General features: G+C 43.4%; 3 protein-coding genes across 3 annotated transcripts; 2 read left to right on the top strand and 1 right to left on the bottom strand.

Annotated features, from left to right (window-relative positions):
• The first annotated feature begins 5,640 nt into the window (after positions 1-5,640).
• polr2d (RNA polymerase II subunit D) lies at positions 5,641-12,014 on the top strand. Its single transcript, XM_078167433.1, has 4 exons — positions 5,641-5,947; positions 7,354-7,534; positions 10,208-10,303; positions 11,707-12,014. Exons 1-4 carry the CDS (start codon positions 5,869-5,871, stop codon positions 11,783-11,785), a joined length of 435 nt encoding a protein of 144 aa, XP_078023559.1. The 5' UTR covers positions 5,641-5,868; the 3' UTR covers positions 11,786-12,014.
• Positions 12,015-12,176: 162 nt separating this feature from the next.
• LOC117260230 (dual specificity protein phosphatase 14) lies at positions 12,177-19,087 on the bottom strand. Its single transcript, XM_033632170.2, has 3 exons — positions 18,644-19,087; positions 14,987-15,300; positions 12,177-12,585 (listed from the first exon to the last, which is right to left on the bottom strand). Exons 2-3 carry the CDS (start codon positions 15,295-15,297, stop codon positions 12,375-12,377), a joined length of 522 nt encoding a protein of 173 aa, XP_033488061.2. The 5' UTR covers positions 15,298-15,300; positions 18,644-19,087; the 3' UTR covers positions 12,177-12,374.
• On the top strand, positions 18,293-26,953 carry LOC117259270 (uncharacterized). The gene is made up of 5 exons (XM_078167432.1): positions 18,293-18,439; positions 19,428-19,959; positions 20,087-20,163; positions 22,641-22,892; positions 26,234-26,953. Exons 2-5 carry the CDS (start codon positions 19,440-19,442, stop codon positions 26,489-26,491), a joined length of 1,107 nt encoding a protein of 368 aa, XP_078023558.1. The 5' UTR covers positions 18,293-18,439; positions 19,428-19,439; the 3' UTR covers positions 26,492-26,953.
• The last annotated feature ends 235 nt before the right edge of the window (positions 26,954-27,188 follow it).

The raw sequence follows: 27,188 nt of genomic DNA, 5'->3' as shown, positions 1-27,188 counted from the left end.
ACAGTACTACATTACATACTACTGCACTACATTACATACTACTGCACTACATTACATACTACAGTACTACATTACATACTACAGTACTACATTACATACTACTGCACTACATTACATACTACTGTACTACATTACATACTACTGCACTACATTACATACTACAGTACTACATTACATACTACTGCACTACATTACATACTACAGTACTACATTACATACTACTGTACTACATTACATACTACTGCACTACATTACATACTACTGCACTACATTACATACTACAGTACTACATTACATACTACTGCACTACATTACATACTACTGCACTACATTACATACTACTGCACTACATTACATACTGCTGCACTACATTACATACTACTGCACTACATTACATACTACTGCACTACATTACATACTACTGCACTACATTACATACTGCTGCACTACATTACATACTACTGCACTACATTACATACTACAGTACTACATTACATACTACTGCACTACATTACATACTACAGTACTACATTACATACTACTGTACTACATTACATACTACTGCACTACATTACATACTACTGCACTACATTACATACTACTGCACTACATTACATACTACTGTACTACATTACATACTACTGCACTACATTACATACTACTGCACTACATTACATACTACTGTACTACATTACATACTACTGTACTACATTACATACTACTGCACTACATTACATACTACTGCACTACATTACATACTACTGTACTACATTACATACTGCTGTACTACACTGAGTACCACTGTATGAAATAGAATACTACATTAAGTCCTGCAATACTATAAAAAGTACCACGGTGACTGCTGTAAACACAGTAAACATGTGGTGTAGTGGATTAAAACGTCACTTCCACCTGACAGAACCTCCTCAGTGACACAGATCAGTCACAGTCAGAGACCTGATGATCTACACTGTAAGATTTGATGTGAGAGGAGGGATCAGACAGGGCTGCCTGGTTTCTCCCTACCTCTTCCTCCTCGTCACCCAGCTTTTATCCAGTCATATTAAAACAAGCACCCTGAAAGGCATTAAAATAGCAGAGCAAGAAATCATGATTAGCCAGCTGGCAGGTGACACTACTTTTTTTTTTAAAGATTCTGCTCAAATACATTGTGCTATTGATGTTATTCATGTAGGCTATTCTCTAAAGCTTCTGGGCAATACTTGAATGTAAACACGTGAATTATTAGCAGTCAAAGACTCAGCTCAACTTGGCTCAATTTCAAACATTCCTATTGAAGACATGTGACATACTTGGGTATTTCTATCAACAAGTGTCAAAAAACTAGAAGTACTTTCAACTTTATCCCAGTCATAGAAAAAGCAGAAAGAGAATGTAATCAGTGGCTTCTCAGGGATCTATCTTTGAAAGGTAGAACTTTGACAACTAAAGCCGGGGGCATTTCAAGGCTAACACACGCTGCTCTCTCACTACATGTTGATAATAAAACACTCAAAGTCATAGACCAGCTACTCTTCAAATTGTTTTTGGAAAATAAAACATTACATAAAAAAATCATTCATTATGAATACATATGAGAATGGGACCTAAATTTTCTGGATTTCAACCCTTTGAACAACAAGTTCAAGATTAACCGGATCAATAATTCTTAAAAAGTCCAGATTCAATATGGAACTGTATTCCCAATTATATATTCTCTGAAATTGGTGGATTAAGCGTGCAGTTATAACATTGAAAAGATTCCTGTGTGTCTTTCTAACTTCACAGACAAGCACTGTTTGCATGGTCTGTGATATACAGGCACAATTTTTCACTGCACCGATATTCTATATGGAACAATAGAGACATACTTTACAAAATCAGATGTCTATTTTTCAAAGAACCACTTCCATGTCCTCCTGATCACAGTGATGGTGACACTGTGACCTATGAATGTTTTCCCCCTTTTTTTCTTCTTGTCTCACGATATTCGAGGCGTTGTTGTAAACCCAGCTGCGTTATTAAGGTTCCACATTGCCGCAGATCGCCGCACTAGTTAGAGATCATATGTTCAAAGTGTTACAGTGTAACTGTTAAGTATGTTCACTGAACGTTGTGAAATGGCCTCATAAATAACTCGAAATCTCACCATTGTGTTGGATGTCTTGTCCTACATTAGAATCAAACATGTTTTTCACTTTAACTGGTCTCTACATTATATTTGTGGTGCTGAAACCATGGTAACAGCAGCTTGGGGGTATTCCAGTATATTAAGATATAAATGAACCAAATTTGCTTTTATCACAAAAATGAACAATTTATTAGTTTGTTAGCAGATTTATACAAAAACTGCCGGACCGATTTTCACAAAATGTGGTGGAGGCATGTAGCATGGTCCAACTTAGAGGCCATTACATTTTGGAGTGGTTCCAATTAACAGGATAGGTCCATGGGCAGGTAGGACTCAATCACCTGTTCTGGACACCAGGGGGCGAGTTTCTGATGCCCCAACATCCAGATTTATTCTAAATGTATTTGTCAACACATCTGACAAATTTGGTGCTTTTATCACAAAGATGAAGGATTTTAGAAAAATACTGAGCTCTGCCACCCCGCTATAAACATGGTCTCTGATGCGATCCCATCCGGTGTATCTATGCTGTTTAAAAACTGTACTTTGATATCAGCTTCAGATACAGATGTTGTTGCTTCTGTTGATGTAACTGACTCACCAGTTGTAAAAGTGTGCTTTAACTCCTCAGGTTGTAAAAACAAGAGTGAGATCCGTGCTCTGTTTCAACATGATATTGCTTGTGGTTCACCTGGTGTAGCCGTTTGGAATAGCCGTGTAGATAACCTATGCTGGAAAAAGATTTGGACTCTCCCACAAATTCTTTTTGCTCAGTAAGGTTAAAGAAGTGTTGTTTAAAATCATCGCCTTTGTTATCCAGTAAGGTCTTTTTTGTTAAATTCATAAATGATATTGACTGAAGTTGTGCCTTCTGTGATTCTCATACTGACACTCTTGTCCATCTGCTCTGGAAATGAATACATACCCATAAACTGTGGCAAGACGTGTGGATTCATCTTGGAGAATATAATTTGTAACTTTTACTGGAAAATGTATTCTTTGTTTTTGTAAGAACCCTTCTTACAAGAAAAGAGTATTTTGTAATTAATCTTATTTTTATTGCCAAGTTTTATATTCATAATGTAAATGTAGCCGTACAAAACCTCTCTTTATTGTTTTTAAAAAAAGAAATGGATTTATATTTTAAAACAATATCCTCTGCAAAGAATAAGAAGGCTGTTAAAACTTTGGATCTGTGCTCCCAGTTTAATAGTTTTTCTTGAATTATTGTTTATATTTTACTTTTATTATGTATTTATGGTGTAATGTAGTTGTATTGTTTTTTTTTGGGTTTTTTTTTACATGTTTTCTATTTACGTTTATTTACCTGTCTGTAAAATGACTCATGTACCTGTTGGCACTGATTGATTGGTTTTGTAATACGAAATTTAAAGACAAAAAAAAAGAAAAAAAAAAAGATGTGCACTGTATGTGTTTGTGAGTCAGTGTTTAGCACCAGGGTCGAGTCCCGGGGCCTGTTGTTCAAAAGTAGAATAAACCAATCCAGGATAAGTGGAAAAGCGAGGCTGGACAAATTCCCCTAAGTCCATCCTGGCTTCATTGGCTGTTCGAACACCAAGCCAGGCTGAGGAGACGCGGCTTTGTCAAGCCAGGTGTAACTTATTCAGGTGAGTGTGCGTCCTTGGCTTTCTTAAATAGACCCCGAGATCGACCACAGATTCGCCGATGCAGCAATGGAGAGGATGCGTGCCACATACTTCTCACCCAGTGAGCAGCGCCTGATCATGGACACTTGTGAAGAGGTAAAACATATAAGAAACGAAGAAAGGAAACACTGCAGCGATAATAAAGCAGAGAGAAAATGTCTGGCAAACAATTGCGGACCGACTGAATGCCTAAGTCAGCTAAAAATATACAGTTGCGGCGCAAATGAATCTGTCAAAATTACAATTAAAGTTCCTTTCACAAATGAACAGTTGTACACTTCACCTTAAAGATGAGCAGTAGATATAATATTACTCGGGAACCAACTGCTGATTTCACACCAGCAGAAGAGCTCGCCCTGGATCAGAACCGAGCAGGCCGATGATGAGGAGGGAGGGGGGGAAACCGCCCTCTTCATACAAGGTACATTATTCCAGTATAGAACTACTGTACATGGAATCAATCATTTTATTCATGCATTAATCAACCAGTGGTGTTATGTGGATTGTCTGACTTTGGATTGTCTTGCAGTGTAAGACAAATTGACAAATTAAAAGAAAAACCTTAAGGAAACTGGACTTAGAAATTAAGAAACTAGAGAAAGAGGTAAGTGATTTTAATGCACACTGTAAGCATGACACAATTAATCAGTTATTTTCCTCTTTCTCTCCCCAGCTCCAAGCAGACAGTGACTAATCACATTATTTGTCATACTTTTTTATAGCACGTTTTTAGTTACAATTGTTGCCTTAATAAGGTTTTTTTTGTTAAAATAGCTGCTTTTTGCAGCTCTTATTAAATAGTTGCTTACAGCAGGATTGTATTTTCATGTTTTGTTTTTGTAAAAAGTATAAATTGCTTAAGATAAAAGCAAGTCATCAGAGGGAGCAGAGAGCACTGGCAGATGTCAAGCTCCACTGTGAAAAGAGGAAGCTGCAGGACATGGAGCTTGACAGACAAATAAATAAAGACCTTAAGGAAACTGGACTTGGAAATTAAGAAACTACAGAAAGAAGTAAGTGACTTTAATGCACATTGTAAGCATGACTGTGATGCAATGTATTAATCAATATTATTTCTCTCTTTCTCTCCACAGCTCAAAGCAGACAGTGACTGATTACAGTATTTTTCATTTAAATAAAATGAGGTCAAATAATATTGTGGTTTCATCTTCATGTTTTCATTCACTGATGTAAAGTACTACACTGGAGTTATTGGTCCAGTTAAGTGGGAATATAATTTGGGAAGGTCATACAGTTATGAAACCTAATAACCACTAATTGTGTTAATGCCAAATACACCTACTTGTATGTTTATTCCAACAATTAATCATTTTATTGGTAAAGATATGTGCATGTCAAAGTATGTTTGGGCTGTGACAAAATGAATGTTTTAAATGTTAAATGTTTGTTTTTTTTATTATTATTGTAGGCTTAATGTATTTTGTTCAAAAATGAGGCAAATACGTATAAGAACATGAAATGACGGTAAAACACATTGATTTCCGATTGCAGTGACAGCTGACTGGACAGATAAGGCACCAGGCTAAACTAAGCCTGGTTGTTAACCTGGTTGGGACCAGGCTAAGTGCACAGAATAAATCTCCATGGCAACATATGTGCCTCTGCTTTCAAACAACAGAATCAACGCTAAATTAAGCCAGGATAACCAACATGTCCCGGCTTAATCCCTTATCTAGGTTTCGAACAACAGACCAAGTCACAGCTAAGAAACTTTATCCTGTTCTTCCAAACTGCGTGTCATTAAGTCTCTGTACGGTGTCCGACAGAGGGCGCTGTGGGCTGCTGCTGCTTTTATTTTGAAGGCGGATGTGATTGGTTTGAGAAACGGAAATGATAGTTGGTGTTTTTGTGTAGCTGAAAGGCGCCGAGCTGAAACTGACTCCGTGAGTTTAGACTGTCTGAGGCCGCACAGACCATCGTCAGACCGCCGGGACTCTCCGGGACTCTGTGGTGAACCTCCGGTACCGACTGTAGCCGTTACCGTCCGCCGTTTGGTGTCCTCTCTGGTGACTGTTAGCCGTTAGCCGTTAGCCGGTATTGTGGGGTGTCATGGCGGCGGGAGGCGGCGCGGCTCCTGCTCATGTCGGAGATGTTGAAGAAGATGCTTCACAGCTGCTGTTTCCTAAAGGTCGGTCTGAAACTTTATTTATAACTGATTCCTACTGTCGTTAATGAAACTTTATTTATAACTGATTCCTACTGTCGTCAATGAAACTTTATTTATAACTGATTCCTGCCAGAGATACTGGATGAAGCGAGATACCCCACTCAGCTCACTTCCTGATTCAGTGACGTCAGCGCCACGCCCCCGTAGGAGACTTGCGGCAGCTCTGAATGTATTGTCGTCAATGAGGAAAATGAACGTGATCACAATTTATGGTCAATTCTTTCACTCAGTAGTCACTAAAGTAAATATTGGGTTCATTTTCCACAAGCCACACATCTTACCAACATTCTGACACTAAAGCTGCATTTTTCATCCGCAAAGATCAAGAGAAAATTAACTTTGTTTGAGCCCTGTCCGTCTCAGAAAATAAGTTCTCGCGAGATCTTGTGATCTTGATAAACAGGGGGTAAAATCACAGTTAGCTTACAAACAGTTATTTACCGCTAGTAATAAATAAAAAATGCCCAAGCTTTGTGCAACAATAGGCTGCAATAATAGGAAGAATGTATTTTCATTCCACCTGCTTCTCGATCCACATACACAGACATCCACAGAGCCTCTGTTCAACACTGTGGTGGTGGTGGGGGGGGGAGCAGGCTCTGATTGGAGGGAGAGTTAACCACGCCCACTTAGGAGACAGGAAGAGTAACCGTTTTCTTAACATTGGATAAGCCTACAGTGGGGTATCTCCCTTCATCCAATAAAACACAGTGTTCATGATCTTTGTCCTTAACATGAGTAAGTTTTATTCTTTTAATTCAGTAAAAGGTCAAAGTTTAAGTTCTTCAGTAGATCAAGTAATAACACCACACAGTACAAATACTCTGTCACGGTAAATATATAAGTACTAGTAGTACTATATCTAGTACTCTGTTACCACACAGTTTAAGTACTATGTTACCACACAGTAAAAGTACTCTGTTACCACACAGTAAAAGTACTCTGTTACTGCACAGTTTAAGTACTCTGTTACCACACAGTTTAAGTACTCTGTTACCACACAGTAAAACTACTCTGTTACCAAACAGTTAAAGTACTCTGTTACCACATCGTTAAAGTACTCTGTCACCACATCGTTAAAGTATTATGTTACCACACAGTTAAAGTACTCTGTCACCACATCGTTAAAGTACTCTGTCACCACATCGTTAAAGTACTCTGTTACCACACAGTTAAAGTACTCTGTTACCACATCGTTAAAGTACTCTGTTACCACATCGTTAAAGTACTCTGTCACCACAAAGTAAAACTGTGTAAGTATTTCCTCCCTCGGTGGGTGGCTACAGTGTTTAAACTGTTGCAGAACTACAAATATGGTCGCCGGCTCTTCTGATTGGTTGTTGTTGTTGTTGTTGTTGTTGTGACAGAGTTTGAGAACGCAGAGACTCTGCTGAACTCGGAGGTCCACATGTTGCTGGAACACAGAAAGCAGCAGAACGAGAGCGCCGAGGACGAACAGGAACTTTCCGAGGTCTTCATGAAGACCCTGAATTACACGGCTCGCTTCAGCCGCTTCAAGAACAGAGAGACCATCACCGCTGTGCGCAGGTGAGGCCCCCCCCACCCCCCGATCAGGGTCGTAATTCGGCACTTGTTCCTTTTGAGCATAATTATCTGTTCTGCCTGAGCATAATGAGATTTGGTACGCGAATGGTGTCACGGCCGTCACGTAATCGCGCTACACCATTAAGGTACCCGCATTTCGTGTCGCCATGGTTTCATTCAGCAGAGGAAAACAGACCCGGAAGTCCTCAAAAGTGAGCAGAAATGAGCTGAAACAGCGCTATTCACATCGCCGTGTCCATGAAACACAATGAGACAAATAGACAATAAGGTGAACTAAGCAAAAATGTCTTAAAACACATTTGATTCAATACCTGGGCATAACCGACATATTATTACATAGACAACATAGCTACGGAAGACGAGAACGGCCATGTATTTTTTGTGTGTGTGTGTGTGCACTGTTATCTCGTGATAACGACTTATTATTTTGTTATCTCAATATAACAAAGATTGTTTCCTGTGATAATTGTCAAGTCTGATGATTACACACTGGTTAATGTGATCGTCTTGATTTCAGCCTACAAGAGTTGCTGTGGTCCTGCCAGATGCCTCCTGCTGCTGCTGTTATCATTAGTCACACTTCTGCTGTTATTACGCCGGTCCGATTAAACGCCGGGGCGATTATTTCCTCATTCATTGCCTCAAGGAGGGACAGCCCTCGCGAGCTGCCCTCTCCCTGCCTGTAGGACTGAGGGACTGTTTATGCTTTTACGCACGGGTCGGTGGTGAAATGGCACACATGACTTGTGCTACAGACGGACGGACGGACAGACAACCACGTATGTCAACAGGTACAGGTAATACATCTGGCTACATCTTTCCCACATCAAATATCCGTGATCACCTACACCCGCGTGCGTAAAAGCGCACACAATTCCGTGTCCTCTCACCGCGATGCTGTGATTTAATGGCCCTGTACTCACTGTAGCCCACTCTTATCAGACCCAATAATAATAATAATAATAATAAGTTACTGTGGACCTATATGCCATGCCTTTTAATAAAATTACCAGAAGAGTTCGCTGAAAAACAGGTCATGTCAGCCTGAATTACTCGCGTGCGTCCCCGATGAAAATCGCTGACATGCATGAGGAATACAGCTTCTACAGGCTCGCCATAGCTTACTGTCAGGACTCAGGGACCAGAATTCATGATGGCGGACCGTCGGAATGGCGATATTTCGGTGTGGCGGCCTGTAACCATTGGTTAAATGTCCCATTCGGTTCTTATTCAGGTAACTGGGGCTTTATAGTATAATGCAATAGCACCACCCAGCAGTGAAACCCGTGTACACGAAAAAAATGACCCACTCTAAACGTTTAGGGATTTTTGTACAAGAACTCACGCCTACATTATATGGTAGTGTTGCACTAAAAAACATACTAGACAAGAACTGTAACCAAGACTTTTTCACACACTGCAATAATCTAATGTAACTTGTGCAATAAGCCCATTTCACCCTGACTGTAGGCTACATATTCTGTTTGTGTAAATAATCTTGTTCAGCTTACTATACACACACACACATATATATATATATATATATATATATATATATATATGTATATATATATATATATATATATTTACGTTTATATATATTTACTTTTATGTTTGTTAATAATTCCTGTTTATTTAACTATATATTTGTTAATACTATTGTTTAAATTTCTTATATTTTCATGTATCTTTCCTCTCTTGCAAGGAGCACCTGTAACATAAATAATTTCCTAGGGGATCAATTAAGTATTTCTGATTCTGATAATGGCCTGGTGCAGGTCGGTGCCCTGCCTACAGGGCTGTCCCTCCTTGAGGCAATGAATGAGGAAATAATCGCCCCGGCGTTTAATCGGACCGGCGTAATAACAGCAGAAGTGTGACTAATGATAACAGCAGCAGCAGGAGGCATCTGGCAGGACCACAGCAACTCTTGTAGGCTGAAATCAAGACGATCACATTAACCAGTGTGCAATCATCAGACTTGACAATTATCACAGGAAACAATCTTTGTTATATTGAGATAACAAAATAATAAGTCGTTATCACGAGATAACAGTGCACACACACACACACAAAAAATACATGGCCGTTCTCGTCTTCCGTAGCTATGTTGTCTATGTAATAATATGTCGGTTATGCCCAGGTATTGAATCAAATGTGTTTTAAGACATTTTTGCTTAGTTCACCTTATTGTCTATTTGTCTCATTGTGTTTCATGGACACGGCGATGTGAATAGCGCTGTTTCAGCTCATTTCTGCTCACTTTTGAGGACTTCCGGGTCTGTTTTCCTCTGCTGAATGAAACCATGGCGACACGAAATGCGGGTACCTTATTGGTGTAGCGCGATTACGTGACGGCCGTGACACCACTCGCGTACCAAATCTCATTATGCTCAGGCAGAACAGATAATTACGCTCAGACGGAACAAGTGCCGAATTACGACCCTGATCACAGGACTCTTGCGGGGTTATGAGCTACGAACTCCCGCTGATTAGCTGAACATGTATCGATCTCTTTTATGATGTAAAGATCGTGTAGTCCCCAGATGTCGGAGCGGAAATCAGTTTCTGTGAGACTTTTTCTGATTCACCTTAACGGCCTACAGGGTGGGATCACCTGTTTGAATCTCTGACGGACCGGCCTCTCTGTTTCAGCCTCCTCCTGCAGAAGAAGCTCCACAAGTTCGAGTTGGCAAGTTTAGCAAATCTGTGTCCTGAAGCTGCCGAGGAGGCCAAAGCCCTGATCCCCAGGTCAGTCCCGTCTACTTCACACCCAGACCCCATCATACCTACATCGGTGTGGGTACAACGTGGGTATGATGGGGTTATGACGGGGGTATAATGGGGGTATAGTGGGGGCATGATGGGCATATGACATGGGTGTGGTGTGGGTATGACGGGGGTATGATGACGGGGGTATGATGGGGTTATGATGGGGGTATGATGGGGTTATGACGGGGGTATGATGGGGTTATGACGGGGGTATGATGGGGTTATGACGGGGGTATGATGGGGTTATGATGGGGGTATGATGGGGTTATGACGGGGGTATGATGACGGGGGTGTGATGGGGTATGATGGGGGTATGATGGGGTTATGACGGGGGTATGATGGGGTTATGATGGGGGTGTGATGGGGTTATGATGGGGTTATGATGGGGGTATGATGGGGTTATGATGGGGGTATGATGGGGGTATGATGGGGGTGTGATGGGGTTATGACGGGGGTATGATGGGGTTATGATGGGGTTATGATGGGGGTATGATGGGGGTATGATGGGGTTATGATGGGGGTATGATGGGGTTATGATGGGGGTATGATGGGGTTATGATGGGGGTGTGATGGGGTTATGACGGGGGTATGATGGGGGTATGATGGGGTTATGATGGGGGTATGATGGGGTTATGATGGGGGTGTGATGGGGTTATGATGGGGGTATGATGGGGTTATGATGGGGGTGTGATGGGGGTATGATGGGGGTGTGATGGGGTTATGATGGGGGTATGATGGGGTTATGATGGGGGTGTGATGGGGTTATGATGGGGGTATGATGGGGGTGTGATGGGGTTATGACGGGGGTATGATGGGGGTATGATGGGGTTATGATGGGGGTGTGATGGGGTTATGATGGGGGTATGATGGGGGTATGATGGGGTTATGATGGGGGTGTGATGGGGTTATGATGGGGGTATGATGGGGTTATGATGGGGGTGTGATGGGGTTATGATGGGGGTATGATGGGGGTGTGATGGGGTTATGACGGGGGTATGATGGGGGTATGATGGGGGTGTGATGGGGTTATGATGGGGGTATGATGGGGTTATGATGGGGGTGTGATGGGGTTATGATGGGGTTATGACGGGGGTATGATGGGGGTATGATGGGGTTATGACGGGGGTATGATGGGGTTATGATGGGGGTGTGATGGGGTTATGATGGGGTTATGACGGGGGTATGATGGGGGTATGATGGGGTTATGATGGGGGTGTGATGGGGTTATGATGGGGTTATGACGGGGGTATGATGGGGGTATGATGGGGTTATGACGGGGGTATGATGATGCAGATGATGGCCAAATTATATTACCACGGCCTAAATCACGTCATCAGAGCCGGGTCCAGTTACCATGGTGACTGAAGTGTTTGTGTTTTCAGTTTGGAGGGTCGGTTTGAGGACGAGGAGCTGCAGCAGATCCTGGATGACATCCAAACCAAGAGAAGCTTCCAGTACTGAGACCAGGACCTGGACTGCTGTCTGTGACTCTGCTTCTCCTGCTGGACTTCACCCTCAGTCTTACCTGGACCTCCGTCTGCTTCATCAGCTGGTGTCCAGGACGACTGAACTGAACTGACTGATCCTGACCATGTAATGTGATGACATCACTCAGGTGTCACAGTGGTCATGAGGAAACTCTGCTGAACACTTCCTGCTACTGTCACAATAAACGTTTTTTTTTTTTTTACTGGTCTGCTGTGGTCTGTTTTTAAAGGTTCTGATTCCAGTTCTGCTCTTATTTTGGCGGGATTTTTTCTGTCCTCTCTTGTTGTTGTTGTTGTTGTTGTTGTTGTTGTTAACAACCCACAGTTATCCTGTGATGTGTAAAGAAACAGACTTCATGACTGAGTCTTTTTTGAAAGTGTATTTGTGTTTTGAAGCATCTTCAGCAGGAAACAGCTGAGAGCCACACAGGAAGTGGGACAGGTACAGAAATTAGAGACGCACTTATCTGTAGGTTTGATCACGATGATGAAGATGAAGATGAAGATCGACTTTGTTTAAGGTCTGATTCTCTGACAGCTCCTTCCTGAACTCTGAGGAGCCGTCAGACGTTGACACAGTACGCTGCATCCTCAGAGTCCTCCAGAGCTTCAGGCAGGACGCCGACGGTCGTCTTCGCCATCCTGACGGTGTTCCTGCCGAATAGTGTCCTCTCATAGTCCATCAGCTGCCTCCAGAAACCAGCGTTGGGTCGGACGAATGGACGCCGAGCCAGAAGGACTTCATGAGCCTGACGGAGGCTCAGACCTTCGAACCTGCACACAGACACCAAACACGTCCTTCACTACAGTACTGCAGGTAATCGGATTGCACAGTACTGATACTCGATTACAAGTCAGAGTGTGAGGTACGAGCAACACAGTGTAAAATATCAGAGGGGTATTCCAGGTAGGAGGTTCAACAAACTCTGAGTCTGACCCTGAACTCTGAGTTGATTTACTCTGAGATGGGAAACTCTGAGTTATCGGTTCCAGAACAGCTGATCTGAGTTAGTTCAGTCAACTCTGAGTATGTTCACTCTGAGTTAAGTCGACAATGAAAAGCCATCATCAATGGAGCTCCGACTCCACGATTCACCATGGCAACAGGTAAATAAAAGACAGCGCCTCCATTTTAATCCAGTGGATGTAGAGATATTAATGCATGTGTAGCAGACGGTGCACGTTTATCTTTAAAAGAAGAGCCTGAGTCAGAGCGAGGAAAGTGTCAATAAGTTAACCATGAAGTTAATAAAAAAGTTTATTCATCATTTATCAGACTTACATTTCCTTAATGAAGATAAAGTGGTGGAATCTGACTGTGTATCAGGCTGTAGATACATTACATTATATTAATAATATATAATAATATATTTGTTCAGATTTAATCTGATGGGGAAAAACACAGGAGGCAGAAGATTTAAAACATATAGGCTAGGCTATAGATCAAAGACATAAAGACATGACTGTAAACTCACAGTCTGACCCAGTAATAACATGTTTGGTGATTTGCACTTGAAAAGACGTTGAGGTTAAAATACAGTAGATTTTAAAATGCTGGACATCTATTTGTATCTTGACTCAACAGCATTCAGTGACTTTATTTCAGCTACAAATGTAGTAAATGTAAAGACAGTGAAATGCTGCACCATTGCTCACTCAGAAATATGAACATATAATCCCCAATATTAGGCTATAGGAATTATGTTCCATCAGTGCGACCAGTGACATCAGTGACAGAGATCATTAGTCATTGATACTACGTGTCTAAAGCTTCATACCCATTTTTAAAATTTAAATAATTAGACCTACACATTATGTGCAATAAACATTTGGGAGCTGCTCTAACAGACTGACAGTCTGATCCTTGTGCACAGTGTTATAAAAATAATAAATATAAAAAGGACAGAGGTTTGATTCTGAGCTGAGGGTGAATTCTCGCTGTGTAATATTTGAATGTAAAGACAAAAGCTGATGTCCAAAGAAATGACTGATGTGCATAAATTCAGTAACTTAAGACAGTCCTGAGTAACAAACTAATATCCAGCAGGATTTAGACTGTGACAGACGGTAAATCTCCGCTAATGAATGCGCTTCCATACAAGCTTTGACACAGACTGAATGAATGAGGAAATGAAACAGCGTGTAAGAGGGAGGAGACAGAGAAACACTCAGGGTTTATTGAAGAAAACCTGTCAGCGAGCAGGTTATGTTCACAGAGTCTGTTACCATGGTGACTGACTCAGAGTTTCAGTTACCTCTCTTTCTGGAACAGATAACTCAGAGTTTCCCTCATCTCAGGGTTAATACACTCTGAGTTTTCACATAACCCACTTTCTGGAATACCCCCCAGAAGTTATCAGATGTTCCTCAACATGACTGGATTACTGACTGGGTCCAATACCATAGACAACAAATAAAGAAATTAATACCATCAATATACAAATTAAAAAATGAAATACGTATTAAATGCCAGAGTAAAGAATAAAATAAATGTTAAAATAATAACATGCTTCACAAACTACATAAAAAATTGTGAAAAAATAAATCAAATGCTGAACAAATTAAAATAATTGATAAATGCTGGAAAAAAATAAATGCTTAATAATTAAATGATCAAATAAATAAATAAATAATGCTGAAAAAAATTAAATGCTGAACAAATTAAAATAACTGATAATTGCTAGAAACAAAAAAATACACTAAAATGAATAAAAAGATTAATATATGTGGAACTAAAAAGATAATAAATGCAGAAATGAATAAATAAACTAATGCTCAATTAAATAAATAAAAATGCTAAACTAATAAACTGAAATAATCAACAACTGCTGGAAATAAATAACACGCTGAAATAAATGAAATAGTTAATGAATGCTCAACTAAATAATGCTGGAAACAAATAAAATAATATACGCTGACATGAATAAAATGATTAATAAATGTTTGTGAAATAAATAAAATAATTAGTAAATGCATAAATAACTATCTTAATATATTTATTGTTTTTATTTGTGTATTAATTATTGTGTTTATTTATTTATGCATTTCTTGATTCATTCATACAGCGGGGTCTAATTGTTGTGTATCTATGGAAACACGTATGAACAAAAGGACACGCTGGACGTGATCCATCACAGGTGAGTGCCTCTGCCAGGTGAGGGAGCTGCTGGGTTACCTCATCAGGTAGGCCATGATCAGAGCGGGCGATCGGCTCCTGCCGGCGGTGCAGTGGACCAGAGTCCCTCCTGACCGGTTCTGGTGGATCCGTTCAGCCACGGGGTCAAAGTGGCATCTCAGGGGCGCGTGAGGTTGATCCTGGACGGGGACATGGAGGACAAGCAGTCCGTCCAGCTGAGGGTAGGACACGTCCTCCAGCCCACTGGCGTTGATGATGAGCGTGATGTTCCTGCTGGAGAGGACACTGAGGTTCAGGGCCGGGTCCAGACCGCTGAGGTACAGACCAGGAGACACCTGAGAGACAGCCATGACCTGATGGGGGACACCACAACACCTTTACCTGTGAGACAGTACTGAGGGCGCACACACAGAGACACAGTCAGCACCACAGACCCATCGTTCGATCGATCGACTGATCGGCTCCAGCTTGAAGTGACGAGGGCTTTGTATTAATAATGAAGTATAAATGTTTATTGTTCTGATCTGTGAGGATCCACTGATGATTCATGACACAGCGCCTATCAGTCAATGTCAAGGGATCAGGAGCTGTGATTGGCTGCTCTGTCGCCCAGCAACCATTCAGACATTGTTAGGATTATGAAATACTATAATACTATATTAATACTATTAAATATTTTATTTGTATTATGACCAAATCATTAATATTTATATTTTTACTATGATTATTTTCTAGAATATTCATGACAGCCTGCTTTATACTAAATGTGTCCATCACTGAGGACCAAAGACAACCTCAGTATCAATAAATAAAATTAAAAAAAATGACAATATAAAAATAAAATGATTAATAGATAAATTAATACTGAAATAAATTCATAAATGCATTAATAAAAAAACAAATACATGCTGGAATAAATGAATAAATAAATAAATACACAAATAAAACCTGATAGAAAAATAAACAGAATATAAATAAATTCAAACAAACGAAACAAAAACCACAACAAAGAAATCTAAAACAACCAAGGAGACACAAAACAGCTACAGACACAAAACAGCTACAGACACAAAACAACTACAAAGAGACACAAAACAACTACAAAGAGATGCAAAACAGCTACAAAGACACACAAAACAACTACAAAGACACACAAAACAAAGAGATGCAAAACAGCTACAAAGACACACAAAACAACTACAAGGAGACACAAAACAACTACAAAGAGATGCAAAACAACTACAAAGAGACACAAAACAACTTAAAAGAGATGCAAAACAACTGCAGCGAGACACAAAACAACTACAAAGAGACGTGAAACAACTGCAGTGAGACGCAAAACAACTACAAAGAGATGCAAAACAACTACAAAGAGACACAAAACAACTTAAAAGAGACGCAAAACAACTGCAGCGAGACACAAAACAACTACAAAAAGATGCAAAACAACTACAAAGACACGTGAAACAACTGCAGTGAGACGCAAAACAACTACAAAGAGATGTAAAACAACTACAAAGAGATGCAAAACAACAAAGAGACTCAAAACAACTACAAAGAGATGCAAAACAACTGCAAAGATACACAAAACAACAACAAAGAGACACAAGACAACTACAAAGAGATGAAAAACAACTTCAAAGAGACACAAAACAACTACAAAGAGATGCAAAACAACTACAAAGAGATGCAAAACAACTTCAAAAAGACACAAAACAACAACAAAGACACACAAAACAACTACAAGGAGACACAAAACAACTACAAAGAGATGCAAAACAACTACAAAGAGACACAAAACAACTTAAAAGAGACGCAAAACAACTGCAGCGAGACACAAAACAACTACAAAGAGACGTGAAACAACTGCAGTGAGACGCAAAACAACTACAAAGAGATGCAAAACAACTACAAAGAGACACAAAACAACTTAAAAGAGACGCAAAACAACTACAAAGAGACACAAAACAACAAAGAGACACAAAACAACTACAAAGAGACACAAAACAACTTCAAAGAGACTCAAAACAACTACAAAGAGATGCAAAACAACTGCAAAGATACACAAAACAACAACAAAGAGACACAAGACAACTACAAAGAGATGAAAAACAACTTCAAAGAGACACAAAACAACTACAAAGAGATGCAAAACAACTACAAAGAGATGCAAAACAACAACAAAGACACACAAAACAACTACAAGGAGACACAAAACAACTACAAAGAGATGCAAAACAACTACAAAGAGACACAAAACAACTTAAAAGAGACGCAAAACAACTGCAGCGAGACACAAAACAACTACAAAGAGACGTGAAACAACTGCAGTGAGACGCAAAACAACTACAAAGAGATGCAAAACAACTACAAAGAGACACAAAACAACTTAAAAGAGACGCAAAACAACTGCAGCGAGACACAAAACAACTACAAAAAGATGCAAAACAACTACAAAGAGACGTGAAACAACTGCAGTGAGACGCAAAACAACTACAAAGAGATGTAAAACAACTACAAAGAGACACAAAACAACTACAAAGAGATGTAAAACAACAAAGACACGTGAAACAACAACAGAGACACAAAACAACAAAGAGACACAAAACAACTACAAAGAGACACAAAACAACTTCAAAGAGACTCAAAACAACTACAAAGAGATGCAAAACAACTGCAAAGATACACAAAACAACAACAAAGACACAAGACAACTACAAAGAGATGAAAAACAACTTCAAAGAGACACAAAACAACTACAAAGAGATGCAAAACAACTACAAAGAGATGCAAAACAACTTCAAAAAGACACAAAACAACAACAAAGACACACAAAACAACTACAAGGAGACACAAAACAACTACAAAAAGACACAAAACAACTACAAAGAGATGCAAAACAACTACAAAGAGACACAAAACAACTTCAAAGAGATACAAAACAACTACAAAGAGACACACAACTTAAAAGAGACACAAAACAACTGCAGCGAGACACAAAACAACTACAAAGAGATGCAAAACAACTGCAAAGAGACACAAAGGCCCCACAGATGTCAAACGACACAATAAACACGTGTTCTGTTTTAACTGAAACTTTCACTTTATTAATTCTGACACATTTCTGAAAATCATTTCTGTGAAGTCGGAAAAATACAAAGACAGGTGAGGTCGGCCATCAGGTGTGCCGCAAGTTTAGTGACGTCATTTGTTCAGAGCGGTACTGTGGACCTTCAAAGGAACTCTGACGGTTCTTTATATCCGACATACTTTGTTGTGATCAATGTGAAAAAAAAACAGTGTCTCTAAAGGAACGAATCCAGTTTTTCCTTTAATGAGTTAAATCAGACAGAACATGCCCGGACACACACACACACACACACACACACACACACACACACACACTCCATCTGTCACGAGGTCATGAGTCACACTCACTCAATCCGCTCAGTTTCACTTCAGGTTTCGCTCCGACACACTCCAACCGTTCAGGTGAGATCTGTTCTGTTACTTCTGTTTGTCTCTGTTTAAGTTATTTTCATCCGGACTGTCAGAGTGAAAATAAGAATTATTTAATACCAACTACACAAACTGGAAATTAAAACAAGCTGCGCTAAGATTCATTCGGGAGACGCTCCAACAAGTTTTCACCAAACCTCATTCATAAATGTCGCACTTTAACGTTTCCTTCCTCACCTGTAATTACTGCCTGGTTATCGCAGCTGTTTGACACAGTCTCTCAAGAAATGTAAATATTCTGAAGAATTCGGCTTCGAATGACGTAATGAAAACCTTCAGGTTGGGTTGACTTGCTCACTCAGGGACCCTGACAGCGATCCATCTGGCGGGAGGAGCACCACGACGGGCAGCTCCAAAAATCACAGAATGCCATTTGAATACGTGCTGCTGCTTCCATGAGGTTGGTGCCGAACACGTTAACGGCTCCGAACAACCCGGTAAACACCGAAACAGCTGGTCTGACGTCACTGTTCGGTCCTTAAATGATGGGTTTGTTTTTTCACACACATTTTGACTGGAGTTTGGTGCTGAGTTTTTGATGTCGGTGTTCAGGATGTTGTAAGAAACGGTTTTAAAGTGAAAAACAACAGAAGACACGCCCACCTGTGTACTCCTGATTTAGAAGGAGGGTTAAACAACAACATCCGACCGTCACTTTACAGGTTTTCAAAATAAAAGCCCCAATCGACGAATTTGTGTTCGACCTTTTTTTTTTAAACAACAAACATGAAAGTAAAAATTCTGAAAATATTCAAGGAGGACTCTGATGTAGTCAGGATTTAAAGTATAAAAACACCAACGAGAAATTTAAAAAAATAAATCAGTAAAAACACAAAGAACATGAAAACCATGCTGCAGTGAAGTGGTGCAGTAGGCTACATGTGGTACTGGAATGACCTGTTTCTCGTTTGCGCTAAAGAACAAACTTATTGTACGTCATATGTTTCCTGTTCTGATGTAGGTGACGTGAAAAATGCAGAATCAGAACACAAAGCAGAAAACTGTCATCCCGACAGTCCGATACCACCCGAGCATCCAGACACCCGGAGACAAACCCAGAACCAGCCCGGCCCAGAAGACCAGAGCAGCAGCTGTCCGCTGCTCTCAGACTGGGATCCCTCAGAAGGGGGTCCCTCAGACCAGGAGCCCTCAGGTTGATCTAGGTCCTGGTGTGAGACTGCCACCTGCTGGCGGACAGAGACAGAGTGCTCAGAAAGCCATAAGGAAGCTGGTTCAGAGAGATGCTGCAGATCTGGACCCGGAGGGAGGCCCTCTCACACCGGAGCAGGTCCCTCTGGGTCTGGGGGTCCAGTTGGACAGGGGTGTTGTGGAGAAAGTGGAGGTTCTGACTCGTGGACAGAGTTCCAACCAGGACTGGTTCGCCTGGAGGAAGAACCGGATCACAGCCTCCGTGGCTCATCGCATTGCTCACTGTCGCTTCAGCAACGGCAAGAGCCCAACCCCACCCACCTCATACCTGACTGCTATCACAGGTACGCCCTGCCCCAAATCACATCGCCATGCCCCCTGTAACAGGCTCTGAATAAGAAGTAACAAAAATAAATCACTAAAATAAGATGGACTGGCTATTTGTAAATCAAGTAAATTGGTTCTTGACAGGTGAGGGGCGGAGCGTCCAGACCAGAGCCATGTCCTGGGGGGTCCAGATGGAGGCTGAGGTGGTCCGCAGGTATCAGGTACAGTTCAACACACCTGATGTTAAAACTGTCACAAGTACCTAAACTTTCGTACCAGGTTGGTACCACACTTCTGAAACAGTGATAGTACTCATGTTTCTCTAGACCTGTTGGTACTACTGTAGGTTCTGTAGGTACTGTAGGGACTGCTGTAGGTACTGTAGGTTCTGTAGGGACTACTGTAGATGCTGTAGGTATTGTAGGGACTGCTGTAGGTATTGTAGGGACTGCTGTAGGTGCTGTAGGTACTGTAGGTACTGTAGGGACTGCTGTAGGTACTGTAGGTTCTGTAGGGACTACTGTAGGTACTGTAGGGACTGCTGTAGATGCTGTAGGTACTGTAGGGACTGCTGTAGGTACTGTAGGGACTGCTGTAGGTTCTGTAGGGACTACTGTAGGTACTGTAGGGCCTGCTGTAGATGCTGTAGGTACTGTAGGGACTGTAGGGACTGCTGTAGGTACTGTAGGTTCTGTAGGGACTGCTGTAGGTACTGTAGGGACTGCTGTAGGTACTGTAGGGACTGTAGGGACTGCTGTAGGTACTGTAGGTTCTGTAGGGACTGCTGTAGGTACTGTAGGGACTGTAGGGACTGCTGTAGGTACTGTAGGTTCTGTAGGGACTGCTGTAGGTACTGTAGGGACTGCTGTAGGTACTGTAGGTACTGTAGGGACTGTAGGGACTGCTGTAGGTACTGTAGGTACTGTAGGTACTGTAGGGACTGCTGTAGGTACTGTAGGTACTGTAGGGACTGTAGGGACTGCTGTAGGTACTGTAGATTCTGTAGGGACTGCTGTAGGTACTGTAGGGACTGCTGTAGGTACTGTAGATTCTGTAGGGACTGCTGTAGGTACTGTAGATTCTGTAGGGACTGCTGTAGGTACTGTAGGGACTGCTGTAGGTACTGTAGGTACTGTAGGTACTGTAGGGACTGCTGTAGGTACTGTAGGGACTGTAGGGACTGCTGTAGGTACTGTAGGTACTGTAGGTGCTGTAGGGACTGCTGGTACTGTAGGTACTGTAGGTACTGTAGGGACTGCTGTACGTCCTGTAGGTACTGTAGGGACTGCTGTAGGGACTGTAAGTACTGTAAGTATTGTAGGTACTGTAGGTACTGTAGGTTCTGTAGGGACTACTGTAGGTACTGTAGGGACTGCTGTAGGTACTGTAGGTTCTGTAGGGACTACTGTAGGGACTGTAGGGACTGCTGTAGGGACTGTAGGGACTGCTGTAGGTACTGTAGGTACTGTAGGGACTGCTGTAGGTGCTGTAGGGACTGCTGTAGGGACTGTAAGTACTGTAAGTACTGTAGGTACTGTACGGACTGTAGGGACTGCTGTAGGTACTGTAGGTTCTGTAGGGACTACTGTAGGTACTGTAGGAACTGCTGTAGGGACTGTAGGGACTGCTGTAGGTACTGTAGGTACTGTAGGGACTGCTGTAGGGACTGTAGGGACTGCTGTAGGTACTGTAGGTACTGTAGGGACTGCTGTAGGTGCTGTAGGGACTGCTGTAGGTGCTGTAGGGACTGCTGTAGGGACTGCTGTAGGGACTGTAAGTACTGTAAGTACTGTAGGTACTGTACGGACTGTAGGGACTGCTGTAGGTACTGTAGGTTCTGTAGGGACTACTGTAGGTACTGTAGGAACTGCTGTAGGGACTGTAAGTACTGTAAGTATTGTAGGTACTGTAGGTACTGTAGGGACTGCTGTAGGTACTGTAGGTACTGTAGGGACTGCTGTAGGTACTGTAGATACTGTAGGTACTGTAGGTACTGTAGGGACTGCTGTAGGTACTGTAGGTACTGTAGGGACTGCTGTAGGTACTGTAGATACTGTAGGTACTGTAGGTACTGTAGGGACTGCTGTAGGTACTGTAGGTTCTGTAGTTACTGCTGTAGGGACTGTAAGTACTGTAAGTATTGTAGGTACTGTACGGACTGTAGGGACTGCTGTAGGTACTGTAGGTTCTGTAGGGACTACTGTAGGTACTGTAGGGACTGCTGTAGGGACTGTAAGTACTGTAAGTATTGTAGATACTGTAGGTACTGTAGGTACTGTAGATACTGTAGGTACTGTAGGTCCTGTAGGTACTGTAGGGACTGCTGTAGGGACTGTAAGTACTGTAAGTACTGTAGGTACTGTACGGACTGTAGGGACTGCTGTAGGTACTGTAGGTTCTGTAGGGACTACTGTAGGTACTGTAGGGACTGCTGTAGGGACTGTAAGTACTGTAAGTATTGTAGGTACTGTAGGTACTGTAGATACTGTAGGTGCTGTAGGTACTGTAGGGACTGTAGGTACTGTAGATACTGTAGGTACTGTAGGGACTGTAGGGACTGTAGATACTGTAGGTACTGTAGGGACTGTAAGTACTGTAAGTATTGTAGGTACTGTAAGTACTGTAGGGACTACTGTGAGTACTTCGATGCCTACAGTAATCCCTTCATGATGACGATGATGATGATATTGTCCTGCAGAAGATGAAGAGCGCTGCTATGGCACGGCCCGTCTCAGTGCGGGACTGCGGCTTGTTCATTGACGCTCGGCGGCCTTGGTTGGCTGCGAGTCCTGACGGCATTGTGACGGACAACCAGACGGGCCAATGGCTGCTCTGCCTGGAGGTGAAGTGTCCCTACAAACACAGACACAGACGGGTGGAGGACGCCTGCAGGACCGACCCCGCCTTCTGTCTGGAGATAGAGGACGAGGACGGACGGGAGCCCAAAGAGGCAAGAAACTATTTCTTATGTCCTCTCCAAGTCATCCTCTCCCTGTCTCTAATGTCCTCTCCCAGTCATCCTCTCCCTGTCTCTAATGTCCTCACCCAGTCGTCCTCTCCCTGTCTCTAATGTCTTCTCCCAGTCATCCTCTCCCTGTCTCTAATGTCCTCACCCAGTCGTCCTCTCCCTGTCTCTAATGTCTTCTCCCAGTCATCCTCTCCCTGTCTCTAATGTCCTCTCCCAGTCATCCTCTCCCTGTCTCTAATGTCCTCACCCAGTCGTCCTCTCCCTGTCTCTAATGTCCTCACCCAGTCGTCCTCTCCCTGTCTCTAATGTCCCCTCCCAGTCATCCTCTCCCTGTCTCTAATGTCTTCACCCAGTCGTCCTCTCCCTGTCTCTAATGTCCTCACCCAGTCGTCCTCTCCCTGTCTCTAATGTCCCCTCCCAGTCATCCTCTCCCTGTCTCTAATGTCCTCTCCCAGTCATCCTCTCCCTGTCTCTAATGTCCTCACCCAGTCGTCCTCTCCCTGTCTCTAATGTCCCCTCCCAGTCATCCTCTCCCTGTCTCTAATGTCCTCACCCAGTCGTCCTCTCCCTGTCTCTAATGTCCTCTCCCAGTCGTCCTCTCCCTGTCTCTAATGTCCCCTCCCAGTCATCCTCTCCCTGTCTCTAATGTCTTCACCCAGTCGTCCTCTCCCTGTCTCTAATGTCCTCACCCAGTCGTCCTCTCCCTGTCTCTAATGTCCCCTCCCAGTCATCCTCTCCCTGTCTCTAATGTCCTCTCCCAGTCATCCTCTCCCTGTCTCTAATGTCCTCACCCAGTCGTCCTCTCCCTGTCTCTAATGTCCCCTCCCAGTCATCCTCTCCCTGTCTCTAATGTCCTCACCCAGTCGTCCTCTCCCTGTCTCTAATGTCTTCACCCAGTCGTCCTCTCCCTGTCTCTAATGTCCTCACCCAGTCGTCCTCTCCCTGTCTCTAATGTCCCCTCCCAGTCATCCTCTCCCTGTCTCTAATGTCCTCTCCCAGTCATCCTCTCCCTGTCTCTAATGTCCTCACCCAGTCGTCCTCTCCCTGTCTCTAATGTCCTCTCCCAGTCATCCTCTCCCTGTCTCTAATGTCCTCACCCAGTCGTCCTCTCCCTGTCTCTAATGTCCTCTCCCAGTCATCCTCTCCCTGTCTCTAATGTCCTCACCCAGTCGTCCTCTCCCTGTCTCTAATGTCCCCTCCCAGTCATCCTCTCCCTGTCTCTAATGTCCTCACCCAGTCGTCCTCTCCCTGTCTCTAATGTCCTCTCCCAGTCATCCTCTCCCTGTCTCTAATATCCTCTCCAAGTCATCCTCTCCCTGCCTCTAATGTCCTCTCCAAGTCGTCCTCTCCCTACCTCTCATGTCCTCACCCGGTCGTCCTCTCCCTGTCTCTAATGTCTTCTCCCAGTCGTCCTCTCCCTGTCTCTAATGTCCTCTCCCAGTCGTCCTCTCCCTGCCTCTAATGTTCTCTCCAAGTCGTCCTCTCCCTGTCTCTAATGTCCTCACCCAGTCGTCCTCTCCCTGTCTCTAATGTCTTCTCCCAGTCGTCCTCTCCCTGTCTCTAATGTCCTCTCCCAGTCGTCCTCTCCCTGCCTCTAATGTTCTCTCCAAGTCGTCCTCTCCCTGTCTCTAATGTCCTCTCCCAGTCGTCCTCTCCCTGCCTCTAATGTTCTCTCCAAGTCGTCCTCTCCCTGTCTCTAATGTCCTCACCCAGTCGTCCTCTCCCTGCCTCTAATGTCTTCTCCCAGTCGTCCTCTCCCTGTCTCTAATGTCCTCTCCCAGTCGTCCTCTCCCTGTCTCTAATGTCTTCTCCCAGTCGTCCTCTCCCTGTCTCTAATGTCCTCACCCAGTCGTCCTCTCTCTGTCTCTAATGTCTTCACCCAGTCGTCCTCTCCCTGCCTCTAATGTCCTCTCCCAGTCGTCCTCTCCCTGTCTCTAATGTCTTCTCCCAGTCGTCCTCTCCCTGTCTCTAATGTCCTCACCCAGTCGTCCTCTCCCTGTCTCTAATGTCTTCACCCAGTCGTCCTCTCCCTGCCTCTAATGTCCTCACCCAGTCGTTCTCTCCCTGTCTCTAATGTCTTCTCCCAGTTGTCCTCTCTGTCTCTAATGTCTTCTCCCAGTTGTCCTCTCCCTGTCTCTAATGTCCTCACCCAGTCGTTCTCTCCCTGTCTCTTATGTCCTCACCCAGTTGTCCTCTCCCTGTCTCTAATGTCCTCACCCAGTTGTCCTCTCCCTGTCTCTAATGTCTTCTCCCAGTCGTCCTCTCCCTGTCTTTAATGTCTTCTCCCAGTTGTCCTCTCCTTGTCTCTAATGTCCTCTCCCAGTCATCCTCTCCCTGTCTTTAATGTCTTCTCCCAGTTGTCCTCTCCTTGTCTCTAATGTCCTCACCCAGTCATCCTCTCCCTGTCTTTAATGTCTTCTCCCAGTTGTCCTCTCCTTGTCTCTAATGTCCTCTCCCAGTCGTCCTCTCCCTGTCTTTAATGTCTTCTCCCAGTTGTCCTCTCCCTGTCTCTAATGTCCTCACCCAGTCGTTCTCTCCCTGTCTCTTATGTCCTCACCCAGTTGTCCTCTCCCTGTCTCTAATGTCCTCACCCAGTCGTTCTCTCCCTGTCTCTTATGTCCTCACCCAGTTGTCCTCTCCCTGTCTCTTATGTCCTCACCCAGTTGTCCTCTCTCTGTCTCTAATGTCCTCACCCAGTCGTTCTCTCCCTGTCTCTTATGTCCTCACCCAGTTGTCCTCTCCCTGTCTCTTATGTCCTCACCCAGTTGTCCTCTCCCTGTCTCTAATGTCCTCACCCAGTCGTTCTCTCCCTGTCTCTTATGTCCTCACCCAGTTGTCCTCTCCCTGTCTCTAATGTCCTCACCCAGTCGTTCTCTCCCTGTCTCTTATGTCCTCACCCAGTTGTCCTCTCCCTGTCTCTTATGTCCTCACCCAGTTGTCCTCTCTCTGTCTCTAATGTCCTCACCCAGTCGTTCTCTCCCTGTCTCTTATGTCCTCACCCAGTTGTCCTCTCCCTGTCTCTTATGTCCTCACCCAGTCATCCTCTCCCTGTCTTTAATGTCTTCTCCCAGTTGTCCTCTCCTTGTCTCTAATGTCCTCACCCAGTCGTTCTCTCCCTGTCTTTAATGTCTTCTCCCAGTTGTCCTCTCCCTGTCTCTAATGTCCTCACCCAGTCATCCTCTCCCTGTCTCTTATGTCCTCACCCAGTTGTCCTCTCCCTGTCTCTTATGTCCTCACCCAGTTGTCCTCTCTCTGTCTCTAATGTCTTCTCCCAGTCGTCCTCTCCTTGTGGTTAACGTCCTCTCCCTGTCTTCCTGTCCTAGTCCCCGGTCTACCGCCTGAAGACGTCTCACAGTTACTTCACACAGATTCAGTGTCAGCTGGCGGTGACGGGCCTGTGGCGGGCAGACCTCGCTGTCTTCACCCTGAAGGAGCTGGCCGTCGTCCCGGTGACCTTTGACCCCGACCTGTGGGAAGAGATGGTGTCCAAACTGGAGGTGTTTTACAGGGATGCCGTCCTGCCTTACCTGAGAGAGAACACAGGGCAGGACACAGCAGCTGCCCGGATGCCTGAGCTGTAGAGACATCCTGTGACTCTGCGTCCCCAGCTGCTCTGTACTGTGCGTCCTCTAGCGCCACATAGCGGGCAAAGGAAGTGGTACACAGTACTTCACGCAGGAATGCCGTGCATGCAGTGTCAGACTGTCACAATAACGCACTGCTGCTTCAACCAGCATCCCGCTGGACCAGGACCTGGTTTGTGAGCTCCTCCGAAGGAGTCATGTGATCTGCGGAAACCATGTGACCCTCACAGCCAGAATTTAACACGTCTCACTGTTCGAGACGTTTGTGTTGAAGGTCGTTTGTTCTCAAGAATTCATATTATTATGGGATGTATTCTGGGGGTTATTTGATGACATTAAGTCACAGTCTGTTAACTCTCCTGGTCTTTGCAGTAAATTAAAATCCTCCGAGCTTCTGTTACAGACTCAGTGTTTCTGACATCACGTCTGACGAGGCGTCAATAAAGTTTTAATACAGTTTATTGGCCGTGTGACTTCCTGTCTTTACTTCCTCTGACAATTAGCTGCTGCTGCTCAGATCTCAGAGCGTCCCTGAACACATCAGCAGTGGCAGGAATAATTAATAAAGTAATATCTAAAATTTACCTTGACCTTTTACCTTTTACCACCAAATTCTTAACTGTTCAATCCTGAGTATGGACATTTGTGCCAAATTTAAAGAAATTTCCACAGTGTTCATCAGATATCACATTCA

This window comes from Epinephelus lanceolatus, chromosome 4, assembly GCF_041903045.1.
Source record: "Epinephelus lanceolatus isolate andai-2023 chromosome 4, ASM4190304v1, whole genome shotgun sequence".
NCBI classification, from domain to species: Eukaryota; Metazoa; Chordata; class Actinopteri; order Perciformes; family Serranidae; genus Epinephelus; species Epinephelus lanceolatus.
Note: the sequence above shows the minus strand (reverse complement) of the source record. Positions and strands in the feature narration are given on the sequence as shown.

What these genes read in the sequence shown, in the direction of transcription:
- LOC117260230 (XM_033632170.2), bottom strand. Translation starts at nt 15,297, where the DNA reads ATGGCTGTCTCTCAGGTGTCTCCTGGTCTGTACCTCAGCGGTCTGGAC. An exon ending in ATCATGGCCTACCTGATGAG is followed by an intron (nt 12,586 to 14,986) that starts GTAACCCAGCAG and finishes GTCTGTGTGCAG; the next exon opens with GTTCGAAGGTCTGAGCCTCC.
- LOC117259270 (XM_078167432.1), top strand. Translation starts at nt 19,440, where the DNA reads ATGCAGAATCAGAACACAAAGCAGAAAACTGTCATCCCGACAGTCCGA. An exon ending in AGGTGGTCCGCAGGTATCAG is followed by an intron (nt 20,164 to 22,640) that starts GTACAGTTCAAC and finishes ATTGTCCTGCAG; the next exon opens with AAGATGAAGAGCGCTGCTAT. An exon ending in ACGGACGGGAGCCCAAAGAG is followed by an intron (nt 22,893 to 26,233) that starts GCAAGAAACTAT and finishes TTCCTGTCCTAG; the next exon opens with TCCCCGGTCTACCGCCTGAA.
- polr2d (XM_078167433.1), top strand. Translation starts at nt 5,869, where the DNA reads ATGGCGGCGGGAGGCGGCGCGGCTCCTGCTCATGTCGGAGATGTTGAA. An exon ending in ACAGCTGCTGTTTCCTAAAG is followed by an intron (nt 5,948 to 7,353) that starts GTCGGTCTGAAA and finishes TTGTTGTGACAG; the next exon opens with AGTTTGAGAACGCAGAGACT. An exon ending in GCCAAAGCCCTGATCCCCAG is followed by an intron (nt 10,304 to 11,706) that starts GTCAGTCCCGTC and finishes TTGTGTTTTCAG; the next exon opens with TTTGGAGGGTCGGTTTGAGG.